Consider the following 21,228-nt stretch of genomic DNA (forward strand, 5'->3'; position numbering starts at 1 on the left):
TTAGGAATTAAAAAAAAAAAGAATTGCTGTCTTGTCATTTAAAGGGAGCATACTTAAGAAGCAGGAGGCAGCCATCTTGTATTGTATATAGGTCACTGGGGAAGAAAGACTGGTCGTTACCGGGGTGCAGAAAAACGGGCATTGTTTCCTGTAGCACCCAGACAAATTTATTAAAACTGTGTGGAAGGAAAAAAATATATTTGTTGTCCATAGCAACCAGTCACGGTTCAGCTTTCATTTTACAAGAGCTGTTTATAAAAAGAAAGCTGAGCTTTGATTGATTGCTAGGGTCAACAACACATTTGATAAAAAGAAAAAATGACCATTGTGGTTCTGTTTCCCATGGCAACCAGTTTTCAAAACTAAACTTTTCATGACCCAGTCTAGGGTCAGGTACTCCGTGTAATAAATAGGAATTATGTGACATTTCTTTTTTTTAATGTACTATGATTAACAAAATAGAATATTCTATACCTCACTGTTTATTGGTGGGCATGTAGACACCTTTGCGAGATTAGTGATTTTGGTAGTGATCGTGTAAATATTCAGTCGTGCTCATAGACCTAATAAGTCCCTAAAATAAAAGTTATCGATGTATAAAAAAAAATATATTTTTGAGAAATGAGGACTAATATAATCCACCCTGCTATAGAAGGCAGCCCCAAAGGTCGCACCCCTATATTACGACAGCTGGGAGCCATATCGTTGATATCATCTACAGACAGGGGTCCCTGAAGCCCACCAGCCTACAGGATCATGCGCATGTCTATACTTTACTCCATCGTAAATCCTGCCACACACAAAACATTATCACGAAGGACTAATTACATGTGTAATACCAGAAGCAAGTGATCTGCCAGACTGTCTTCTGCGGGATTCCGTTAGTCCTGATGTGATATCATAAAACCTTAAAGTGGTTTCCAGGATTAGAAAAAACACGGGTCTTCCAAAAACAGCTCCCCCCCAGTCTACTGGTTGTTTGTGGTATTGCAGTGCAGCCCCATTTACTTCCTTAGACCTGATGCAGTACCGTATTCAACCTTTAGATACGGCGTCATTTTTGGAAGAGTACAGCCATGTTTTTGTAATCCTGGATGAGCCTTTTAATGGCGTCGTCTAGCTTGGCTCGCTTCCACATCGTGAGGTTAGTGGTCTCCACATGCTTGCCTGGAATACTTCATGTTTCCGGGTAGGTATGTGGGAGATGGACGTCATCCGCAATGCTCACCTTCCAATGCCCAAGTCATGTCGGACAACCGCTTTAAATAGCTTGTCCAGTATTAGTAAAACATGGCTGCTTTATTCACCCCGAAAAACAGGTTGTGTATGGTATTGCACTAAAAGTAAATAGGGCTAAGCTGTAATACCACACACAACCTGTGGACAGGGGTGGCGCTGTTTTTTTTGGAAGAAATCGGCCATGTTTTTCTAATCATTGAGAAATCTCCCTAAGCCCACTGAAGGATCTCATGGTGGGCCAGCCTTATCCTTCAAATAGCTTTACATTGGGGAGAAGGGCACTGGGCCTACTGAGAAGAGGCCTATGGCTTTATAAAAACCAGTGCAAAATGGAGCACCCGCCCTATACCAATCAGTCACATTGCTAACGAGGCACACAGCCCCCTGACCTGGCAGTGCTTCACTGAGTGATATAGTAAGGTAAGATTGGGTTGTAAACCGTACACGAATAGTTATTAGTGATGAGCGAACGTACTCGAATAAGGCGTTACCCTCGCTCATCACGAATAGTTATGTAAGAACCCAGAATTCCAGTGTGTGAGCCACGTTCATTTAGCTGTGTACTCAGAAAATAATGACGACCCATAAATAAATGAGAAACCATAGTGCCAGCAGTGCAAAAAAAAAAAAAAAAAAATCAGACATAATATACATCCAAGCTCATTCTCAATAACCTTACCCTTTACAGTGTTATTGACTCAGTCACCATGATAAAAAAATATATATATCCCTCCTTCCAAAACACTGCCACACCTGTTCATAGGTCGTGTCTGGTACTGCAACTCAGTCTCATCTACGTTAATGGAACGGAGCAGCAGTACCCATCGCAGTCTGCTGAAAAAGCATGGCGCTGTTTCTGGAAGAAGGCAGCCATGTTTTTCCAATCCTGAACAACTTTTTCAAGTCTATCCTAATAAATAAAATGTAGTATTATTCTCGGCACACAGTAGTGTCACATGCTAGATGATTATCCCCCCCCGCTGAGCAGGTCACGGAGTCTCAGGTTGGCTACTTGCCGCTCATACAATGGCCGCCCCTACTTCGTTGTCCCGGCGCGGCACACAGATCACACTCTACGCGCCGACGTACGGCTAGACCCGATCTTCACATACATGAAAAGAAACCAGCTGCCCTCCATTCTGTCACGCGTCTGAGAACAAAATCAAATGAGGGCTAAAAACAAATTCAACCGGGTGAGAATCCCACCGTAGGACGAGCGATAAAAAAATAACGCAAAATAAAAAAATATTTGTGCCATTCCTCGGGGGAGGGTGCTCAAGAATGGAGCCAGCTCACTGGTGCCCAGAAGCTGTCTTTCTCCAGCCTGTCCAGGGTGGATTTCAGTTCATTGTACGCTGTGGCGAGGTCGTCATTTATGATGATTTTGTCAAAGTAGTGACCATACTGAACTTCCATGATTTGTGCCGACCTGATCATTTCATCGAAATCTTCGTCCTGGGGAGGGGGAAAAAAAGAAAAGAAGAGAGTGTGAGACAGGAAAAAAATAATCAATAAGATAAATACATTCCAGGGTCATGTACACAGATATTTTAAGTATGAAAAGTTTTTAACCCCTTCAGGAATAAGTCATTTTGGGGCTAAAGAAACACAAACATTTTTTTTTTTTTTTTCCTCTTGTTTACAGATTGTTGTCTAGGAGACCGACCACCTCTGCGGTCTAGATTGTAAGCACTGCACTGAAGCTGGCCGGGATTAGTAGACAAATCAAGTTTTTGCATTTACCATATAATCATTTATTTCATTACATTAATCCACAATATTTCTCTTTTTAACCCAAAACTATGACCTTAAAGCATGGTGGAAACAGACACCACCATGCTATAATAATCTTCCTTGTGCTGATCTTCCCTGTTTTTTTTCTTAAAGTTCATCACCCCTTTGTGCTGCTATCACATTGAGCAGACAGTCCTGTCCAGAGAAATACGCTAAGTTCGGGAATAGCGAGAAAGGACTGCACATGCTCGACCACAGAACAAAAAACTAATGGAAGACATGTCCAGTAGTAACAGAAGGTAAACAAAGTTGGAAAGGGATATTTAGGGAAATGAAAAACAGTCCGTTTTTTTGAACATTCAGTGCATGTAAAAGCTTGGGCACCCTTGGTAAAAAAAAAATCACTGTTATTGTGAACAGTAAGTTGAAGATGAAATGATCTCTAAAAGGCCCCAAGTTAAAGATGACACATTTCCTTTGTATTTTAGGCAAAAAACAAAAATATATTTTTATCTTTTCCATTTTAAAACTTACAAAAAGGAAAATGGACAGATGCAAAAATGTTGGCACCATTAGTAATTTGTGTGCTCAGATAACTTTGACCAAGGTTTCAGACCTTAATTACCGGTAGCCTGTTACGGTTATGGCTTGTTCACCTATCATTGTTAGGAAAGGCCAGGAGAGGCAAATTTCACAGATTTATAAAAACCCAACCTCCTCTAACCTTGTGTCAAAAAAACAGCAGTCATGGGTTCTACTAAACAACAGCCTAGTACTCTGAAAATGGTGGAGGCCCACAAAGCAGGAGAAGGCTATAAGAAGACAGCAAAGCGGTTTCAAGTTGCCCTTTCCTCAGTTTGTAATGTAATTAAGAAATGGCAGTTAACAGGAACAGTGGAGGTCAAGATAAGGTCTGGAAGAACAAGTTACATTTCAGTGAGAGCTGCTTGTACGATTGCTAGAGAGGGAAATCAATACCCTCACTTAAATGCAAAACACCTTCAAAAACATTTAGCAGACTCACATTGTCCAGCTGTTCATAGATACCTGTACAAATATGGCCTTCATGGAAGAGTCATCAGAAGAAAACCTTTCCCGAGTCCATACCATAAAATTCAGCGGTAGAAGTATGCAAAAGAAAATCTAAACAAGCCTGATGCATTTTGGAAACAAGTTCTGTGGACCGAGGAGTTTAAAATAGAATTCTTTGGCCACAATGATCAAAGGTATGAGTGGAGAAAAACAGGGCACAGAATTTCAGGAAAAGAACATCTCGCCAACCATTAAGCATGGGGGTGGGTCACTCATGCTTTGGGGTTATGTTGCAGCCAATGAAGAATAGATTTAAAGAAATTTCAACAAATTCTTGATGCAAACATAACACCATCTGTAAAAAAAAACCTGAAGTTGAAAAGAGGAAGAGGATGGCTTCTACAAATGGATGATTCTAAACACATCAAAATCCACAACAGATGGCCTGAAAAGGTGCAAGATAAAGGTTTAAAAATGGCCCTCACAGTCTCCTGATCTGAAGACCGTTGAATATCTGTGGCTAGACCTCAACATAGCAGTGCATGCAAGACGACCCGGGAATCTAACAGAACTGGAGGAATTTTCCAAGGAAGAATGGATGAAAATCCCTCAAACAAGAATTGAAAGACTCTTACCTACAAAAAGCGTTTACAAGCTGTGATACTTGCAAAAAAAAAAAATGCTACTAGGAACTAACCATGCAGGGTGCCCAAACTTTTGCATTGGCCCATTTTCCTTTTTTGTAATTTTTTTTAAATGTAAAATATGAAAATAAATATATATTTTTGCCTAAAATACAAAGGAAATGTGTCATCTTTAACTTTAGGCCTTTTAGAGATCATCTCATCTTCAACTTGCTTAACTGTTAATAATAACAGTAATTTTGACCAGGGGTGCGGAAACTATTACATGCCACTTTAAGTGCATTTGCAAATATTTAGGATTTTAACTTTGAAAGGCATTGGCCCAAAGTTAATTCTGGGGGACAACCTTTGTCACTAGTGGTGTCCATAATATTCCTCCATGTACATGGCCATGATTAGATTTGATTTCAGCACTGAACTGGTTAACGGCCGGGACCTGAGTTTCCCCTAAGTACAGCATTTTGGGGGCGAGATTGTATCTGTATATTACAGCTGTCCCACCCATTGTGCCTATCAGACCTCCTTGATGTAATGGTAGGTTAAGATTCCTTCACTACCTGAGACCCATGATGCACTTTTACATTAAGGGGTGACATGGCTCCAAAAGGTAATGGTGGAGCTCAGATGTGGCGGAATTGTTGCAGATTTTCGGTGCACAATTAGCGATAGCAAGTACAATGTCGGTGGATGGGGTTCTCAAAAACACGTGTAGTAAAAAAAATTCTGTGTGAAATTCAAAGTGTGCATGCTCATTATGCTGCTGAGTACTTTGCAATGCAGAGAACAAAATCTACACCTGCAGCCAGTGCCGGACTGGGGTGACATTGACTCTAGGAGTCCACTACAAGGAATATAACCTTACTTTAGTACACTTTTTTTGTGCTTTAATATAATCTTAAACTGAATAATTTGTATAAGATAATAATAATTTTTATTTATATAGCACCAACATATTCCGCAGCGCTTTACAAATTATAGAGGGGACTTGTACAGACAATAGACATTACAGCATAACAGAAATACAGTTCAAAACAGATACCAGGAGGAATGAGGGCCCTGCTCGCAAGCTTACAAACTAGGAGGAAAAGGGGAGACACAGATGATGTCTTTTTTCTGTAAACAGTGTATGAAGTGTATTAGCACTTCTTCACAAGGGCCCACCGGGGAATTCCCCTGCTCACCGGTGGGCCAGTCCGAGCCTAATTGCAGTAATGGTCATAGATGGGTGGCACAAAGGTGCAGCAACCAAAACCTCTCCAATATCCCATCCCCTTTATGTCATACAGCCAGGGGTCCAGAAAGCTAAATTGTGAGGAGCTACCCTACGATTAGACCAATAGATTCCAGTGAGACGGCCTCAGCAGAGGGCATCTCAGAACACAGGATACGTTCTGCCAGATCTGGGGCACCGCCAGCCACACGGCTTCTAGGGTCCTGCTTCTCATTACAGCAGACTCCACATGGCAGTGTTCACATGTGACATCCCCCCTCTATGTTTAAAGTCAATTACGCTGAATGCACAAGCAGAAACAGAAGAGACCACAGGGTAATGAGCAGTGGATGTCCTTTATATCAGCGCGTCCTCCGCTAACCGAGCTGAACAAGTGCACATTTCTGGCATCGCCCTGTGTTTACTAACAGCTCAAACCAATAAAGGGATGATTTGCATGGACAAACTAGCGGTCAGAGAACGAGGAGACTCCGGAGGAAATGGCTACAGATGAGGAATTCCACTGAGGCATGGCTGGATTTATAACGATCTGAGTGCCCGCACTATTTATTAGCGGAGTTTGTAGAGTAAAAGAAATAAGCGAATACTAAAGCTTGTGCATACAACACCGGCTCATTCATCGACCGCTCTCCAGCTTCATAAATAGTTCACGCCAGAATCACTTATTGTTCCTGTAAAGAACAAATATAAAAGTCATAGATTACTATTAGTAATGAGCGAACGTGCTGGGATAAGGTGTTATCTGAGCATGCCCGGGTGCTAACCGAGTGTCTTCGGCGTGGTCCAAAAAAATGGGGGACTTGAATATGCTTTTCAAGCACACCGGAGACATTTGTTTAGCACCTGAGCATGCTGAGATAACACCTTATCCAAACACGTTTGCTCATCACTAATTACTATGCGTATGATGGAGCATATGATATGAGAGCCTATACTGTGCAAAATATTCCCTGACACCCCAAGTTCTAAACAGTCCCATAAATGTCCTGTGTGACAGATTTACATCTGGTTTTACTTTTTATAATAATAATAATAATCTTTTATTTTTATATAGCACTAACATATTCCGCAGCGCTTTACAGTTTGCACACATTATCATCACTGTCCCTGATGGGGCTCACAATCTACATTCCCTATCAGTATGTCTTTGGAACGTGGGAGGAAACCGGAGAACCTGGAGGAAACCCACGTAAACACGGGGAGAACATACAAACTCTTTGCAGATGTTGTCCACGGTGGGATTAGAACCCAGGACTCCAGTGCTGTAAGGCTGCAGTGCTACCCACTGAGCCACCGTACTGCCCTTTTAGCTGCGAAAATAAGCAAAAACAAAAAAAACAAAAAAAAAACAAACCCAAACTTACTTAAAAAAAGAAGTAGTTAAAGAATTCAAATAATATGGCGCAGCTGTGTGCATCTACTGTCTTCGCCACATGATAATATGTATGGGAGAGACTGGAATAAAGTGACGTTTACTGACAAGTCGTCTACATAAGACACAAAGGAGACATGTCCCATTCTGATGACGGATCTCGACAATTGAAGGGAAGGTGTCAGCTCGTGGATGGCATCCGTTGTACACTGGCGAAGCTGGAAAAACTTCCATCAGGTTTTTTTATGCATATGAGAAAAACTAACAGAGAGATAGTAAAAATGGAGACACGCAAGGCGATGTTCACACTGGGCGGTTGTTCAGCGTTGGTTTTTGTTGCTTTTTTTGTGCGTTTTGGCAATGCTACATTTTTCTTTTGTGCATGCTGATAAAATTTAGCGCAAAAAAACAAAATCAATCTGATTCTACTTCATCAGGTTTTGGCACAAAAAATGCAGCAATTTTTCACCAAACAGTCTATTCTACAAAAAACAAGCAACGGCACAAAATCCTGATGACAAAAAAAAAAAAAAAGTGTGTGCATGAGATTTCTGAAATCTCTGACTTTGCTGGTACTCCAAGACACAGCTGAAAATTTGCATAAGAAAAGCATTAAAAAAAACCCTGAAAAAACACCGCGAGTGAACATAGCCTAATGCAAATGAATAGAAAGCGGGACATTTCAAGTATGACCTCAGGGATCTCATTCACTTTGCTGGAATCAGGATCGCTTCTGGTTTATTTAGAAAATTTGCAAGGAAAAAAATTTAAAAAACTCACCAAATCTGCAACGTGCGCACGCGGCCTAAATGCTGTTTTTTTTGTACAGAAAATCTACTGTGTTTAACTGTCCAAGCAAAGTGGGTGTGAGTTCATGGAGGATGCTGCTCAACTGTGTTTTTCGGTCAATTATTTTTTTCTATAGGTGTCCATGGGTATAGCTTTCTTCTAGAAACAGCGCCTCACCTGTCCATGGGCTGTATGCGGTACTGCAACTCAGCTCCGTCAACTAAAAATATTAATATCATGAAATCGCTGCCTGGGAAAAGTTTATGTAGCTCATTTATTGCAAGTCCTAATATTATGAATGTGAATACGCCCGACCCCCGGGTTATTAATATTCTGTATGCACATACATATTAATATATACGACCATTTACATAACCTCTCTGCTACCAGGACCCAGTGAATTGAAGGTTGACTTTGGTTTGGTACTTGCTGTATGTGATCCATTATTTTCAGGCCTGAAACCGTTTAAGTTAATAAACTTTTATGAAACAATAACACATTTTCTTCTGGTAATGCGCAGAACTCTGCGGCCTCTGTGACCTGAACATCTGAAGTCTGAGTTTCAGCATTGTTTTTTTTTTTTTAAATCAGTTTCATAAAAAGTTTGGTCAGCTTTTACCATCAGTCTTTTTCTCGAATGAAAAAAAAAATAAAAAAAATATCAAGGTTCCTCAACCTTCTCATATGAAACAGTCAGTGAAAACACATGCATATGATGGCACCCGAGAGCTTGATGTTTTCCAAAGACCCTGCTTTATCGGATAGCATTATTCTATGGGGTAGTGCCGATCTGCAACTTTCTTCTCATGATGATTCAGCATGAGAAAAAAAGTTGAGTGGCTCCGGATTTGGCATCACATGCACCTATACAAGTCTATGGGTGGGTGTGTGTAAAACATCAGACTGCACTCGGATGTCATCCGAGTGCACTCCGACCTCTGCGGACTAAAACAATGAAGGAGATGGTAGAAATTAAGATCTCGAGTTCTCGGTCTTTTTCACACCTGTGCTCCAATTCTCGCATGTGAGAGAATCGGATCACACTACACTCCCTGACAGAAGTTATGTCGCTTATCCATGTTATGCAAATGAAAGCTTATAACCGGACGTTAAATTCATCCATTGGTTGTATAAATTATTCTTTTGAAAGCTGAAACCCTCTGAAATGTGGTTTAGGTTAAGAAAATAAATTGGCATCAATGCAGAAATATTGATCAGTTAATGGACACAGAATGGTCAGATTTTGGCAAGACAAAAGTTTTGTCGCCCACAGAAAGTAATGTGATATTCAAACAAATAATTAACTTAAAATATAAATATATGTGGCATAACATTGGTGAATGAAGTTGTGGTGCTATTAGAGTCATATTTAATATTTTGTGTGACTTCCATGAGCTTGAAGGACTGCATCCATGCGATTCAACAATGATTCATACAATTTATTAATGAAGTCTTCCGGAATATCAAAGAATGCAGTCTTACATGCCTCCCAGAGTTCATTTAGATTCTTTGGTTTGGTCTTCCAAGCTTCCTCTTTCATCCTACCCCAAACATGCTCAAAGATGTTCATGTCTGGGGACTAGGCTGGCCAGTCCTTGAGCACCTTGATCTTTTTTGCCTGGAGGAACTTTGTTGTAGAGATGGATGTATGAGATGGAGCACCATCCTGCTGCAGAATTTGACCCCTTTTATGATTTGGAATATAAGAGGTAGCTAATACCTCTTGATATTTTAGGCTATTGATATTGCCTTCCACCTTGCAAATGTTTCGCACACCCCCATACTGAATGTAACCCCAGACCATGATCTTTCCACCGCCAAATGTAACTGTTTTCTGGGTGTATTTTGGATCCATGCATCCTCCAGTAGGTCTCCTGCAGTATTTGTGGCGGCTGTGGTGGAATCCTACTGAAGATTCATCAGAGAAATCCACCTTCTGCCACTTTTCCAGCGTCCCTCTGTTTAGCAGGCTGTGGGACTTTGCAAATGCCACACAGTTTTTTATTTGGCTCTTGTTTAGTGCTGGCTTCTGGGCACTGATTCCACCATGGAGGCCATTTCGAGACAGAATCCTACAAACTCTTCTAGTTGACACAGGGACTTGAGGTGACCAGGCCTGTTGGAGCTCTGCTGCAGTGGAAGAGGGGCTTGCTATAGATTTTCTAACCAACAAACGTACCTCCTGAGCAGTTGTCTTGCAGGGTCTGCCGAACCTGGGCTTGTCAAACACATCTCTTCAAATCTTTTTTTAATTCTTTGTACTTGACGCTGAGACACATTAAAGGTGCCAGCCACCTCTGCAGTGGTCTGGTCGTCAGCCTCTTGATAATCCAGGCTTTGGTCACAGGGTGGATTTTTGGCATGTTGTCAGAGCTCAAGTTGCAGTTCAAGTGAAGGTCTGAGGTGCTGGGTTTCTTTTTATACACACACTAATTAACCGATCATTTACTGAGCACAGGTGAGGATGTAAACTAGGATTGGGTGCATTATATGACCAGGCGACAAAACTTTTGTCTTGCCAAAATCTGACCATTCTGTGTCCATTAACTGATCAAAATTTCTGCATTGATGCCAATTTATTTTCTTAACCTGAACCACATTTTGGAGGGTTTCAGCTTTAAAAAAGAATAATTTATACAACCAATGGATGAATTTAACGTCAGGTTATAAGCTTTTATTTACATAACATGGATAAGCGACTTAACTTCTGTCACGAAGTGTAAAATGACACTCTGCTCATACTCTGAGCCAAGTGTCATTAGCATAATTCAGCCAATTCTTTTGCTTGGTGCAGTTTAGATAGAATCACCGTTTTCTCTGCTGTAGGTGTAGCAGTTCTCTAAATGCTGAGCCCTGTATAACCCCGCCCCACCCCACCGATTGGGAGCTTCCTGTGTACACGGTGTCAAACTGGTTTACTAGAAAATCTTTTTACATTATCACTAAACATGAAAAACACACTTAAAAAAGGCAAAATAATAAATTTGCCTGATTCTACTGCTTCTGATACGGCAATTTATACTAATGGAAAAACAATTTTCTCATTGTTTCCCAAAAAAACAAACATTTCCTCCATCTTTGTCCCTGTGGTCATGTTTCTGGATGTTACCTGCAGCAGGAGCCTCTCCCTTCTACCATGTCTTCTGAAGGACAAAAATATTATGTCCCACTCGTTAACGAAGCCTTGCCTTTTCATATGATCCCAAGCTAAAAACAGAACAGATGACGACCAAAACCCTTTATTCTTTGGAGATTGTTTTAGGAACATGTTGAAAATGTTGCACGTTGACAAGCAGCGGGGGTAATACTTATCTTCTACTTAATTTTAGCATTTATCTCTCGGTTAAGGCTATGCGCGCACATTTCGTATTTGCTTGCAGAAATTTCTGCGAGTCACTGATGTGACTGCTCTCAAAGACAGGAGGTAATCGCTCCCGCAGTGTTATCACTGACCTGCCGTGAGAGAGTTAATCAGCTGATCAGCTCTCCCTTACTGCATCACTGCTGCGTGGGAAAGTTCTCACGCAGCGGTGCCGTAAGTGAGAGCATCGGAACTGATGTCAGTGTATCGCCGGCGCGGCCGGGTAGAGCAGTCATATCTCCCGATGTGACTGTTCTTCACATGAGATCGCCGTGAGACACTCAGGATTACGTGGACTATGGCGGAAAGGTGAGTATATGGTGGTTTGCTATTTTACATTATTTCTAGGAGACGAGGGCATCGGGGATTTGGTGTTAGGCGTGTATAAAGGTTTTTATTTTTATGTGAATGCGTATGTAATTATTTTACTTTTTTTATTTCAACTGTGAGCGCAGGTGCCGGCAGAGGATACTACTTCTCCCATCAGCGGCACCTGCTGTCACTGTTATTAGTGACAGCAGACGTAGCCTGATGGGAGCCGTAGTCTCATGAGCCTGCTGATCTGCGGTAAGCTTTATACCGACACTCACACCTGCGGGGTCATGCTGACAGCGTTACCCCGCAGTGCTCTGACCGACAGTAGTGCTTTAATATATTAACCATATTTACAACCAAAAAAAAACACCAGATAAAGATCCCCAAGGACCCTCTTAGGGAACACTTACTGTGAAGAGTTTTGATGACGCCCGATCATCTTTGCTGGAGATTACTTTGGCGTTCTTCCTCGTTTCCCTCAAGCGTTCGATAGATGGCGGCTTGATGAATATTACAAAAGGTTTAAATTCATATGTCCGTAAGTGTTTTATGCTCTATGGGGGGGAGTAAAGTAAGAGAAAAAAAAATTGGGAAACAAAACAAAAAAAAAAAAAAAGAAAAATTAGAGTATGATATCTGTCTGGAAGAAAGCTATTTTGTAATAGGAAACACATTACATTTTTCGAATATGTATGCTAACATTTCCTTTAGAAACACTTACTGTATCGGCTGTTATTCCTATGGTTAGCAGGCTTTAATTTCCACATGCTTTGCCAGTCCTGGAAAGTTTGATAAGTTTGGCAGGCGCTACACTTACCACAGCCAGTAGGCATGTTTATGCCCAAAGCTTACACTCTGCTTTTTGAATTTGGTGGCAATTATATTTCAAGCAGACCTATGTCAACATACGGAATGGATATTTTCATTTCTTACTAAGCCCAAAGTCAGTTTGTTCGCTGTCAGCCTCCATTGCCGTCTATTAATAATTCCCCTTTCAACTATATGGAGTGATGTCATACCTGGACAGAAAGTTACTTTAAAGGCAGCAAACCCTCGAAATTTTAACTTTTTTTTTTTTTTGGTGCAAAAAAAAAAAAAAAAAAAGTCTAAATAGATTCCATCGAGCTGACGCCGTCGCCCCATTTTTCCCGGGCTGTTTGTTTAGGGTGAGTATCAACTCTGCTTTAACTAGTGTTTGTCTTCTGGCAGAAAAGTGTTCAGATGGAATTTGATTAAAATAGGTCAAGAAAGCATCCTACAATAACAGCGCACGGCCTCGAATACTCCACCATTGAGAGGTTACAAGCTGCCTGTAGAGTGCCCGGCGCGGGAAAGCCAAAGGAAAAAAGTGACCGTTCCAACTACGGGATTTCTTATTGAATGGCTTCAGCTACGAAATTAAATGACCGAAATCTGAAGATCTTTGGAACAGACGTTCTGCTCTGTAGAAAACTTTTTCTAATGACAAATATAACAATTTTTTGGATTTGGGCATTCCCAAAATCCCTTCATAGAGGATTGCACTGTACAAAAAAAAAAAAAAAGTCATAGTGCACAAACCAAAATCTTCTTGACTGAAGATTTGGGAAATAAATGGGGAATTTTTGAAGTCAGTTTTGCTGGTTGTGTCGCGGTTATTAGCGCCAAATTTATCAAAATGTCGCATGATGTTTAACGCGTCTTCTACTTTTTCGACTTTCCTTATTGGAGTGAGATTGTAACTTTGTTTTGCTTTTTAATCATTAAAATATTTTTTTTTGCATACCTACCCTCGCCCGTTTTCCCATCAACATTTTAAAAGGTGCAAGACTGGAGAGAAGAATGGTAACATACTGAGCAAAAACGGCATGTGATAAAAAGAGCTAATTTTTGACAACAACAAAACACTGAAATAAAAGTCTATAAATTCTCTCCTGGCTTTTTATGTTTGAGTGACAGGTAATTCCTCCAAAGTAGAAGTCCAGCAGGAAAGCACACAATCCCAAGCCGAATGTCCTCTCCAAATAAGTGAAGAAATAAGGCTCAAGAACGGTATTTTTGGTGTGAACAAACAAAACACCGGATCGCTCTCGGACAAACATGTTACTCTATGGGGCTGTGCACACGTCCGATTTTTCCTTGGACAGCCACTCAGAAGAAAAAAAAATTTACTAAATACCCAAGTTTGATCAGATATTCGGATCGAACTCGGCCATGCAAGTCAATGAGTCCTTGAAAAAAACTACTGCACTCGGATGACATCTGAATGCAATCAGATTTCCACGGATTGACAGAATGGAAAAGATGGAGACTTTTTCTTTGGATCACACTATGCTGACACTGATCAGAGATTTAATTAGTGTGTGATTTGACCAGATTCTCCTGGATGGGAGAATACATGGTCTTCACCGAGCCTTATGAGAAGCAGCCATATACCTTTCTGGATCCAAGTTATATCACATAGTATACCATACATCATGACATGTTCTTTTGAATGGGACATCTCTGCCATGGAAAAAGCAGCAATGTCCGCACTAAGGGCTCATTCAGAGGTCAGTTTTTTTCTCGCACAATATACATCAGTATTTGTGGTCAGAGTTTCATCTGTGTTTCTTCTTTTTTTCTGGTGGTCTCCAATAGTCTTTTGTTTATTTTATTGCACTTCTCGTTCCTATAGGAAGACACATAAAAGGAGAGAGGAGTGCGGTGGGTCTCAGGCGCTGACAAAGGTTATGGCAACGTGTTTTGGAGTAGAACTTGCTCCTTCTAGAGGCATATAGGAGAACACGGTCGTGGAAGTTCTCCACAGCCGCCATGACGGCAGGGCTCGGTAACAGTCCTAGGTGAACACTTTTACTGTGCTCTAAAGGGGACTTCCCAAGGAGAACAAAGTTTTTTGGAAAATGATAATTTAACTTCGAAAACTTCATCCAAGAACCTTGGCAAGTAGCGGAGATGCTGCTGAGTAAGCACACGGAGACCTGTACTAGCGGAGTCAGGTGGGCATAATAAAACTGAGGAATTGTGCTACAATGGCCATAAAGGCTTAGCAAGACTAAATTAACAGTGTCCCATGTGTGCTCTCATGGAGTAGCTGCTCGAAAACTTCTTACATGGAATAAAGAGATCAGTCTGGATCACACAGGACATTTCCTACAAGGGCAAGTGTAGGTAAGTGCAAAATCAGGGAACTGGAGCTCACAGGCAGCGCGGAGCAAGACAGAAGGATGACCGATAGAGGAGCTGCTTGATGTCCCTGGGCTGGAGCTTTGCAAAAAAATAAAAATCAACCAGTTTTTCTTTCTAAAACGCTAGAAACCCAACCGGCCTTAAAGAGCTTGTTTGGTGAAAATAAGTTATCATCTATCTGCAGGGTGATAACTTACTTACTTACTGGATGGGTCCGACCACTAGGACCCGCACCGAAAGACAGAATAAGGAATTTTAATCTCAGATGTAGATATTGCAAAATAACCTGATTGTCTCGTGTAGCAAATTCTAAGGATCTGGTGCAGCACAAGATGAAAGTGGGAGGTTAGGATTGGGGGGGGGGGGGGGGGGGATAATGCTAATCATAGATAATTTTCACAATGTAGAGGAAAGGTAGTATGGTAATCAGATGAAGGAGAAGATGTAAGGAGGTACAGCACTGTGGACAGATTTATGGGTGAGCGTGATAAGTTTATATGTTGTATTCTGTAGCAGACTGGCAACCAGTGCAAAGGCTGGCACAGGGTGGACGCATCGGTGTAATGGCTGGAAAGAAATATAAGCCTGGCTGCTGCACTCACGATGGATTGAAGAGGGGAAGATTTAATGAGGGTTGGGCTAATTAGTAATGAGTTACACAGTAATCAAAACAAGAATTAATTAGGTCAATAAGAACAATATTATTTTTTGATTTTACACAGGAATCATTCAGACGTGCATGTTTTATCTGTTTCTCCCGTTTGAAAACTACCTATTATAGTCTATAGGCTGTTCATCGGTTTGTTTGTTTTTTGCCGACCCAAGGTCTTTTAAAACATAAAAAAGGGTCCATTTTGGATCCAAGTCACACACTGATAAGAATGGGTCAATGAAAAAAACAATAGCACACCGATACCACCAGTGTTTTTTGTTTAATGGGTAGGTGAAATTTTTTTTTTTTTTTTTTTTTTTTACATACAAGAAAAGCGGATGAAACACTGATGGTAAAAATGGATCCAATACACTGATGTGTACGTATGCAAAAAAAAACGCAAACCATCAAAACATCTGAATCAGGCCTTAAAAAAGGGCATATTCCGGAGATGTTTTTGAGGTGCAGGTAGGATACTATGAACCATGGACATGCTGGGGGTCACAACAACAAAATAAATAAATAAAGTTTGTTACTGCACTGCAGGTTATGGTAATATGCGAGTCCAGTAAACATAGAATTTCTTACATTTTCGAAAACCAAGCTTTCAGTTCTAATCGATGTTGCACATGTGACAGTAATCCATAGGGACCTCCTAAAATAGCCGTTAAATAAGCCATGTGCAACGCAAAATTTCAGGTGATTCACCTTAAAAGAACCCTACGTCCTGCTGCACATTAATATTATCCGATACTCGGCTTAAGTGCATTAGGGATGAAGATAAAGCTGAAAAATGGAGAGTGAAAACTCCTTTCAGCCACCATAAGTGTCTGCGGAGTGTTACAGGAGAGAGGAATGCTGGAAGGCTTGCTTCTGCAGCTTTACGGACACTCATTGTTTCGTGAATCTGAGACGGAGGTCATCCACCCCAAGGGCTTTGTCAAACAAATGTAGTGAGTGAATTCTTCTAAAACATGTCACCTGCAGCTAGAATCCAGAAAACGCTCTATATTGCTTTCCGAGATAAAATAAGACAAGTTCTTCCCGCAAGTATCTGGCCCGGTCAGGACACGGCGTTCATCTACTAAGTCAGCAGAACCACAGTCTAACAGATTAATAACTTCGGATATATCAAGGATGAAAATTATTATTAAATCGCATTACTTAAAGGGGTAGTCTTGCCACAGATAACCCCTTTAAATGTGCTTTCACACATGGCATTTTAATGCAGTTTTTGTAAGAAAAACTAGAAGAGGCTTAAAAAAAAAAAAAAAAAAAAATGAAGTAGGATATGGAAAAATATACTTCCACCATCTATACGATCTATTCTTGACAATGGCTTCACACACTGCCGAAATGTAACGCATTAACATGTCATGTATTAAACGCACCCTAAATTAAAAAAAAATATATTTCTGTGATATATTATTCATTTTCCTTATCTACTATATATTGCCATCGCTGTAAATTACGCTCACAATTCCCCCACGATATTCTCCTTATTTTCCATGAGCATACAATTATAATCTTGGTTGCCAGCCCTTGCATTTTATAGTTTTTTGCCAGCACTATTTTAGGACATTTATAGAACAGATATAATGATGTAGGATTATACCAGATATATTTTTTCTCTCAAAAACTTTAGAGAACTGATGCAATAAAGTCATGAAATAGATAAACTTTTTTCAGTTTGCTGTGAACACATTTCCTTGCTCACATTTATGCTTTTTTATGTTGGATAAACATCAAGCTAAAATAGTAAAAATCATGTAAAGAGCCAAGAAGGACACATATGAGCTAATGCAAGGTGTGCAGGGTATGAGCAAAAAAACATTATGCATCCATACATATGCCAAAACATTATAACAGTCTATTTTATAATGCTACATTTCCATTTGCTTATTACTTTTTTTTTTTTACAGTATTTTTTTTAAATAACTTTACAATAAAAAGCATTAAATACTGCACTACCATTATTATAAACCATTCCTCTAAATTAAGGGACTCAAATACAAAGCTGTCAGGAAGCATGCGGCCCCTGAGGCTGTCAACTGTGGCCCGCGGGGCATCGGAGCTCCCAAGACATCCTTGAAACAGCAGAGAGCAGGCCGGAGAGATGAGCGCCCCGATGCCCCTTAATGACATCATGCCGAAGCACAGTGCGCCAGAGCGGGGGCGACTTTTCCTCGTGTTCCTGAATCCGCTGGTGGTAGGGGAATATGGAGATTAATTTTTTTTAACCTCCCTCCTGACATTCAACGGACGTGTACGGCGCAGCGGGAGGTGACTTTTAGGGAATTGACATACATGTACGGCATGACGATGGTGCCGGCACCAGTATCAGTGGGTGTCAGTTGTATCTCATAGCTGACACCTTACTGTAATGGTCATGATCGGTATTAATACCGATCACAGCTGTTTAACCCCTTCATGACCCAGCCTATTTTGACCTTAAAGACCTGGCCGTTTTTTGCAATTCTGACCAGTGTCCCTTTATGAGGTAATAACTCAGGAACGCTTCAACGGATCCTAGCGGTTCTGAGATTGTTTTTTCGTGACATATTGGGCTTCATGTTAGTGGTAAATTTAGGTCAATAAATTCTGCGTTTATTTGTGATAAAAACGGAAATTTGGCGAAAATTTTGAAAATTTTGCAATTTTCATATTTTGAATTTTTATTGTTAAACCAGAGAGATATGTGACACAAATAGTTAATAAATAACATTTCCCACATGTATACTTTACATCAGCACAATTTTGGAAACAAAATTTTTTTTTGCTAGGAAGTTATAAGGGTTAAAATTTGACCAGCGATTTCTCATTTTTACAATGAAATTTACAAAACCATTTTTTTTAGGGACCACCTCACATTTGAAGTCAGTTTGAGGGGTCTATATGGCTGAAAATACCCAAAAGTGACACCATTCTAAAAACTGCACTCCTCAAGGTACTCAAAACCACATTCAAAAAGCTTATTAACCCTTCAGGTGCTTCACAGCAGCAGAAGCAACATGGAAGGAAAAAATGAACATTTAACTTTTTAGTCACAAAAATTATCTTTTAGCAACAATTTTTTTATTTTCCCAATGGTAAAAGGAGAAACTGAACCACGAAAGTTGTTGTCCGATTTGTCCTGAGTACGCTGATACCTCATATGTGGGGGTAAACCACTGTTTGGGCGCACGGCAGGGCTTGGAAGGGAAGGAGCGCCATTTGACTTTTTGAATGAAAAATTGGCTCCACTCTTTAGCGGACACCATGTCACGTTTGGAGAGCCCCCGTGTGCCTAAAAATTGGAGCTCCCCCACAAGTGACCCCATTTTGGAAACTAGACGCCCCAAGGAACTTATCTAGATGCATAGTTAGCACTTTGAACCCCCAGGTGCTTCACAAATTGATCCATAAAAATGAAAAAGTACTTTTTTTTCACAAAAAAATTGTTTTAGCCTCAATTTTTTCATTTTCACATGGGCAACAGGAAAAAATGGATCCTAAAATTTGTTGGGCAATTTCTCCTGAGTACACCAATACCTCACATGTGGGGGTAAACCACTGTTTGGGCACATGGTAAGGCTCGGAAGGGAAGGAGCGCCATTTGACTTTTTGAATGAAAAATTATCTCCATCGTTAGCGGACACCATGTCGCGTTTGGAGAGCCCCTGTGTGCCTAAACATTGGCGCTCCCCCACAAGTGACCCCATTTTGGAAACTAGACCCCCCAAGGAACTTATCTAGATGCATAGTGAGCACTTTAAACCCCCAGGTGCTTCACAGAAGTTTATAACGCAGAGCCATGAAAATAAAAAAAAAAATTATTTTCTCAAAAATGATCTTTTAGCCTGCAATTTTTTATTTTCCCAAGGGTAACAGGAGAAATTTGACCCCAAAAGTTGTTGTCCAGTTTCTCCCGAGTACGCTGATACCCCATATGTGGGGGTAAACCACTGTTTGGGCACATGCCGGGGCTCGGAAGTGAAGTAGTGACGTTTTGAAATGCAGAGTTTGATGGAATGCTCTGTGGGCGTCACGTTGCGTTTGCAGAGCCCCTGATGTGGCTTAACAGTAGAAACCCCCCACAAGTGACCCCATTTTGGAAACTAGACCCCGAAAGGAACTTATCTAGATGTGTGGTGAGCACTTTGAATCCCCAAGTGCTTCACAGAAGTTTATAATGCAGAGCCGTGAAAATAATAAATACGTTTTCTTTCCTCAAAAATAATTATTTAGCCCAGAATTTTTTATTTTCCCAAGGGTTACAGGAGAAATTGGACCCCAAAAGTTGTTGTCCAGTTTCTCCTGAGTACGGTGATACCCCATATGTGGGGGTAAACTACTATTTGGGCACACGTCGGGCTCAGAAGGGAAGTAGTGACTTTTGAAATGCAGACTTTGATGGAATGGTCTGCGGGCGTCACGTTGCGTTTGCAGAGCCCCTGGTGTGCCTAAACAGTAGAAACCCCCCACAAGTGACCCCATTTTAGAAACTAGACCCCCCAAGGAACTTATCTAGATATGTGGTGAGCACTTTGAACCCCCAAGTGCTTCACAGACGTTTACAACGCAGAGCCGTGAAAATAAAAAATCATTTTTCTTTCCTCAAAAAATGATGTTTTAGCAAGCAATTTTTTATTTTCACAAGGGTAACAGGAGAAATTGGACCCCAGTAATTGTTGCGCAGTTTATCCTGAGTATGCTGGTACCCCATATGTGGGGGTAAACCACTGTTTGGGCGCACGTCGGGGCTCGGAATTGAGGGAGCACCATTTGACTTTTTGAATACGAGATTGGCTGGAATCAATGGTGGCGCCATGTTGCGTTTGGAGACCCCTGATGTGCCTAAACAGTGGTAACCCCTCAATTCTACCTCCAACACTAACCCCAACACACCCCTAACTCTAATCCCAACTGTAGCCATAACCCTAATCACACCCCTAACCACAATCCTAACCCTAAGGCTATGTGCCCACGTTGCGGATTCGTGTGAGATTTTTCAGCATCATTTTTGAAAAATCCGCGGGTAAAAGGCACTGCGTTTTACCTGCGGATTTTCCGCGGATTTCCAGTGTTTTTTGTGCGGATTTCACCTGCGGATTCCTATTGAGGAACAGGTGTAAAACGCTGCGGAATCCGCACAAAGAATTGACATGCTACGGAAAATACAACGCAGCGTTTCCGCGCGGTATTTTCCGCACCATGGGCACAGCGGATTTGGTTTTCCATAGGTTTACATGGTACTGTAAACCTGATGGAACACTGCTGCGAATCCACAGCGGCCAATCCGCTGCGGATCCGCAGCCAAATCCGCACAGTGTGCACTTAGCCTAATTCTAAAGGTATGTGCACACGCTGCGGAAAACGCTGCGGATCCGCAGCAGTTTCCCATGAGTTTACAGTTCAATGTAAACCTATGGGAAACAAAAATCGCTGTACACATGCTGCGGAAAAACTGCACGGAAACGCAGTGGTTTACATTCCGCAGCATGTCACTTCTTTGTGCGGATTCCGCAGCGGTTTTACAACTGCTCAAATAGAAAATCGCAGTTGTAAAACCGCAGTGAAATGCGCAGAAAAAACGCGGTAAATCCGCCATAAATCCGCAGCGGTTTAGCACTGCGGATTTATCAAATCCGCAGCGGAAAAATCCGCAGAGGAACAGGATACGTGTGCACATACCGAAACCCTAACCCTAGC

General features: G+C 41.1%; 1 protein-coding gene across 4 annotated transcripts in view; it reads right to left on the reverse strand.

The window, feature by feature from the left end:
* Positions 1 to 438: 438 nt before the first annotated feature.
* MPP7 (MAGUK p55 scaffold protein 7) overlaps positions 439 to 21,228 on the reverse strand; it is a 394,349-nt gene continuing 373,559 nt past the window's right edge. For 2 of the 4 annotated variants that reach the window (XM_069729627.1, XM_069729628.1), the window contains 2 exons: positions 12,128 to 12,271; positions 439 to 2,694 (listed from right to left, as the gene is read on the reverse strand). In XM_069729627.1, the coding sequence (XP_069585728.1) occupies positions 2,515 to 2,694; positions 12,128 to 12,271 (324 nt within the window). In that variant the 3' untranslated portion in view covers positions 439 to 2,514. The remainder of the gene's footprint in view (positions 2,695 to 12,127; positions 12,272 to 21,228) is intronic. The other 2 variants (XM_069729630.1, XM_069729629.1) reach the window with 1 other exon arrangement.

Source organism: Ranitomeya imitator, chromosome 6 (genome assembly GCF_032444005.1).
Source record: "Ranitomeya imitator isolate aRanImi1 chromosome 6, aRanImi1.pri, whole genome shotgun sequence".
NCBI classification, from domain to species: Eukaryota; Metazoa; Chordata; class Amphibia; order Anura; family Dendrobatidae; genus Ranitomeya; species Ranitomeya imitator.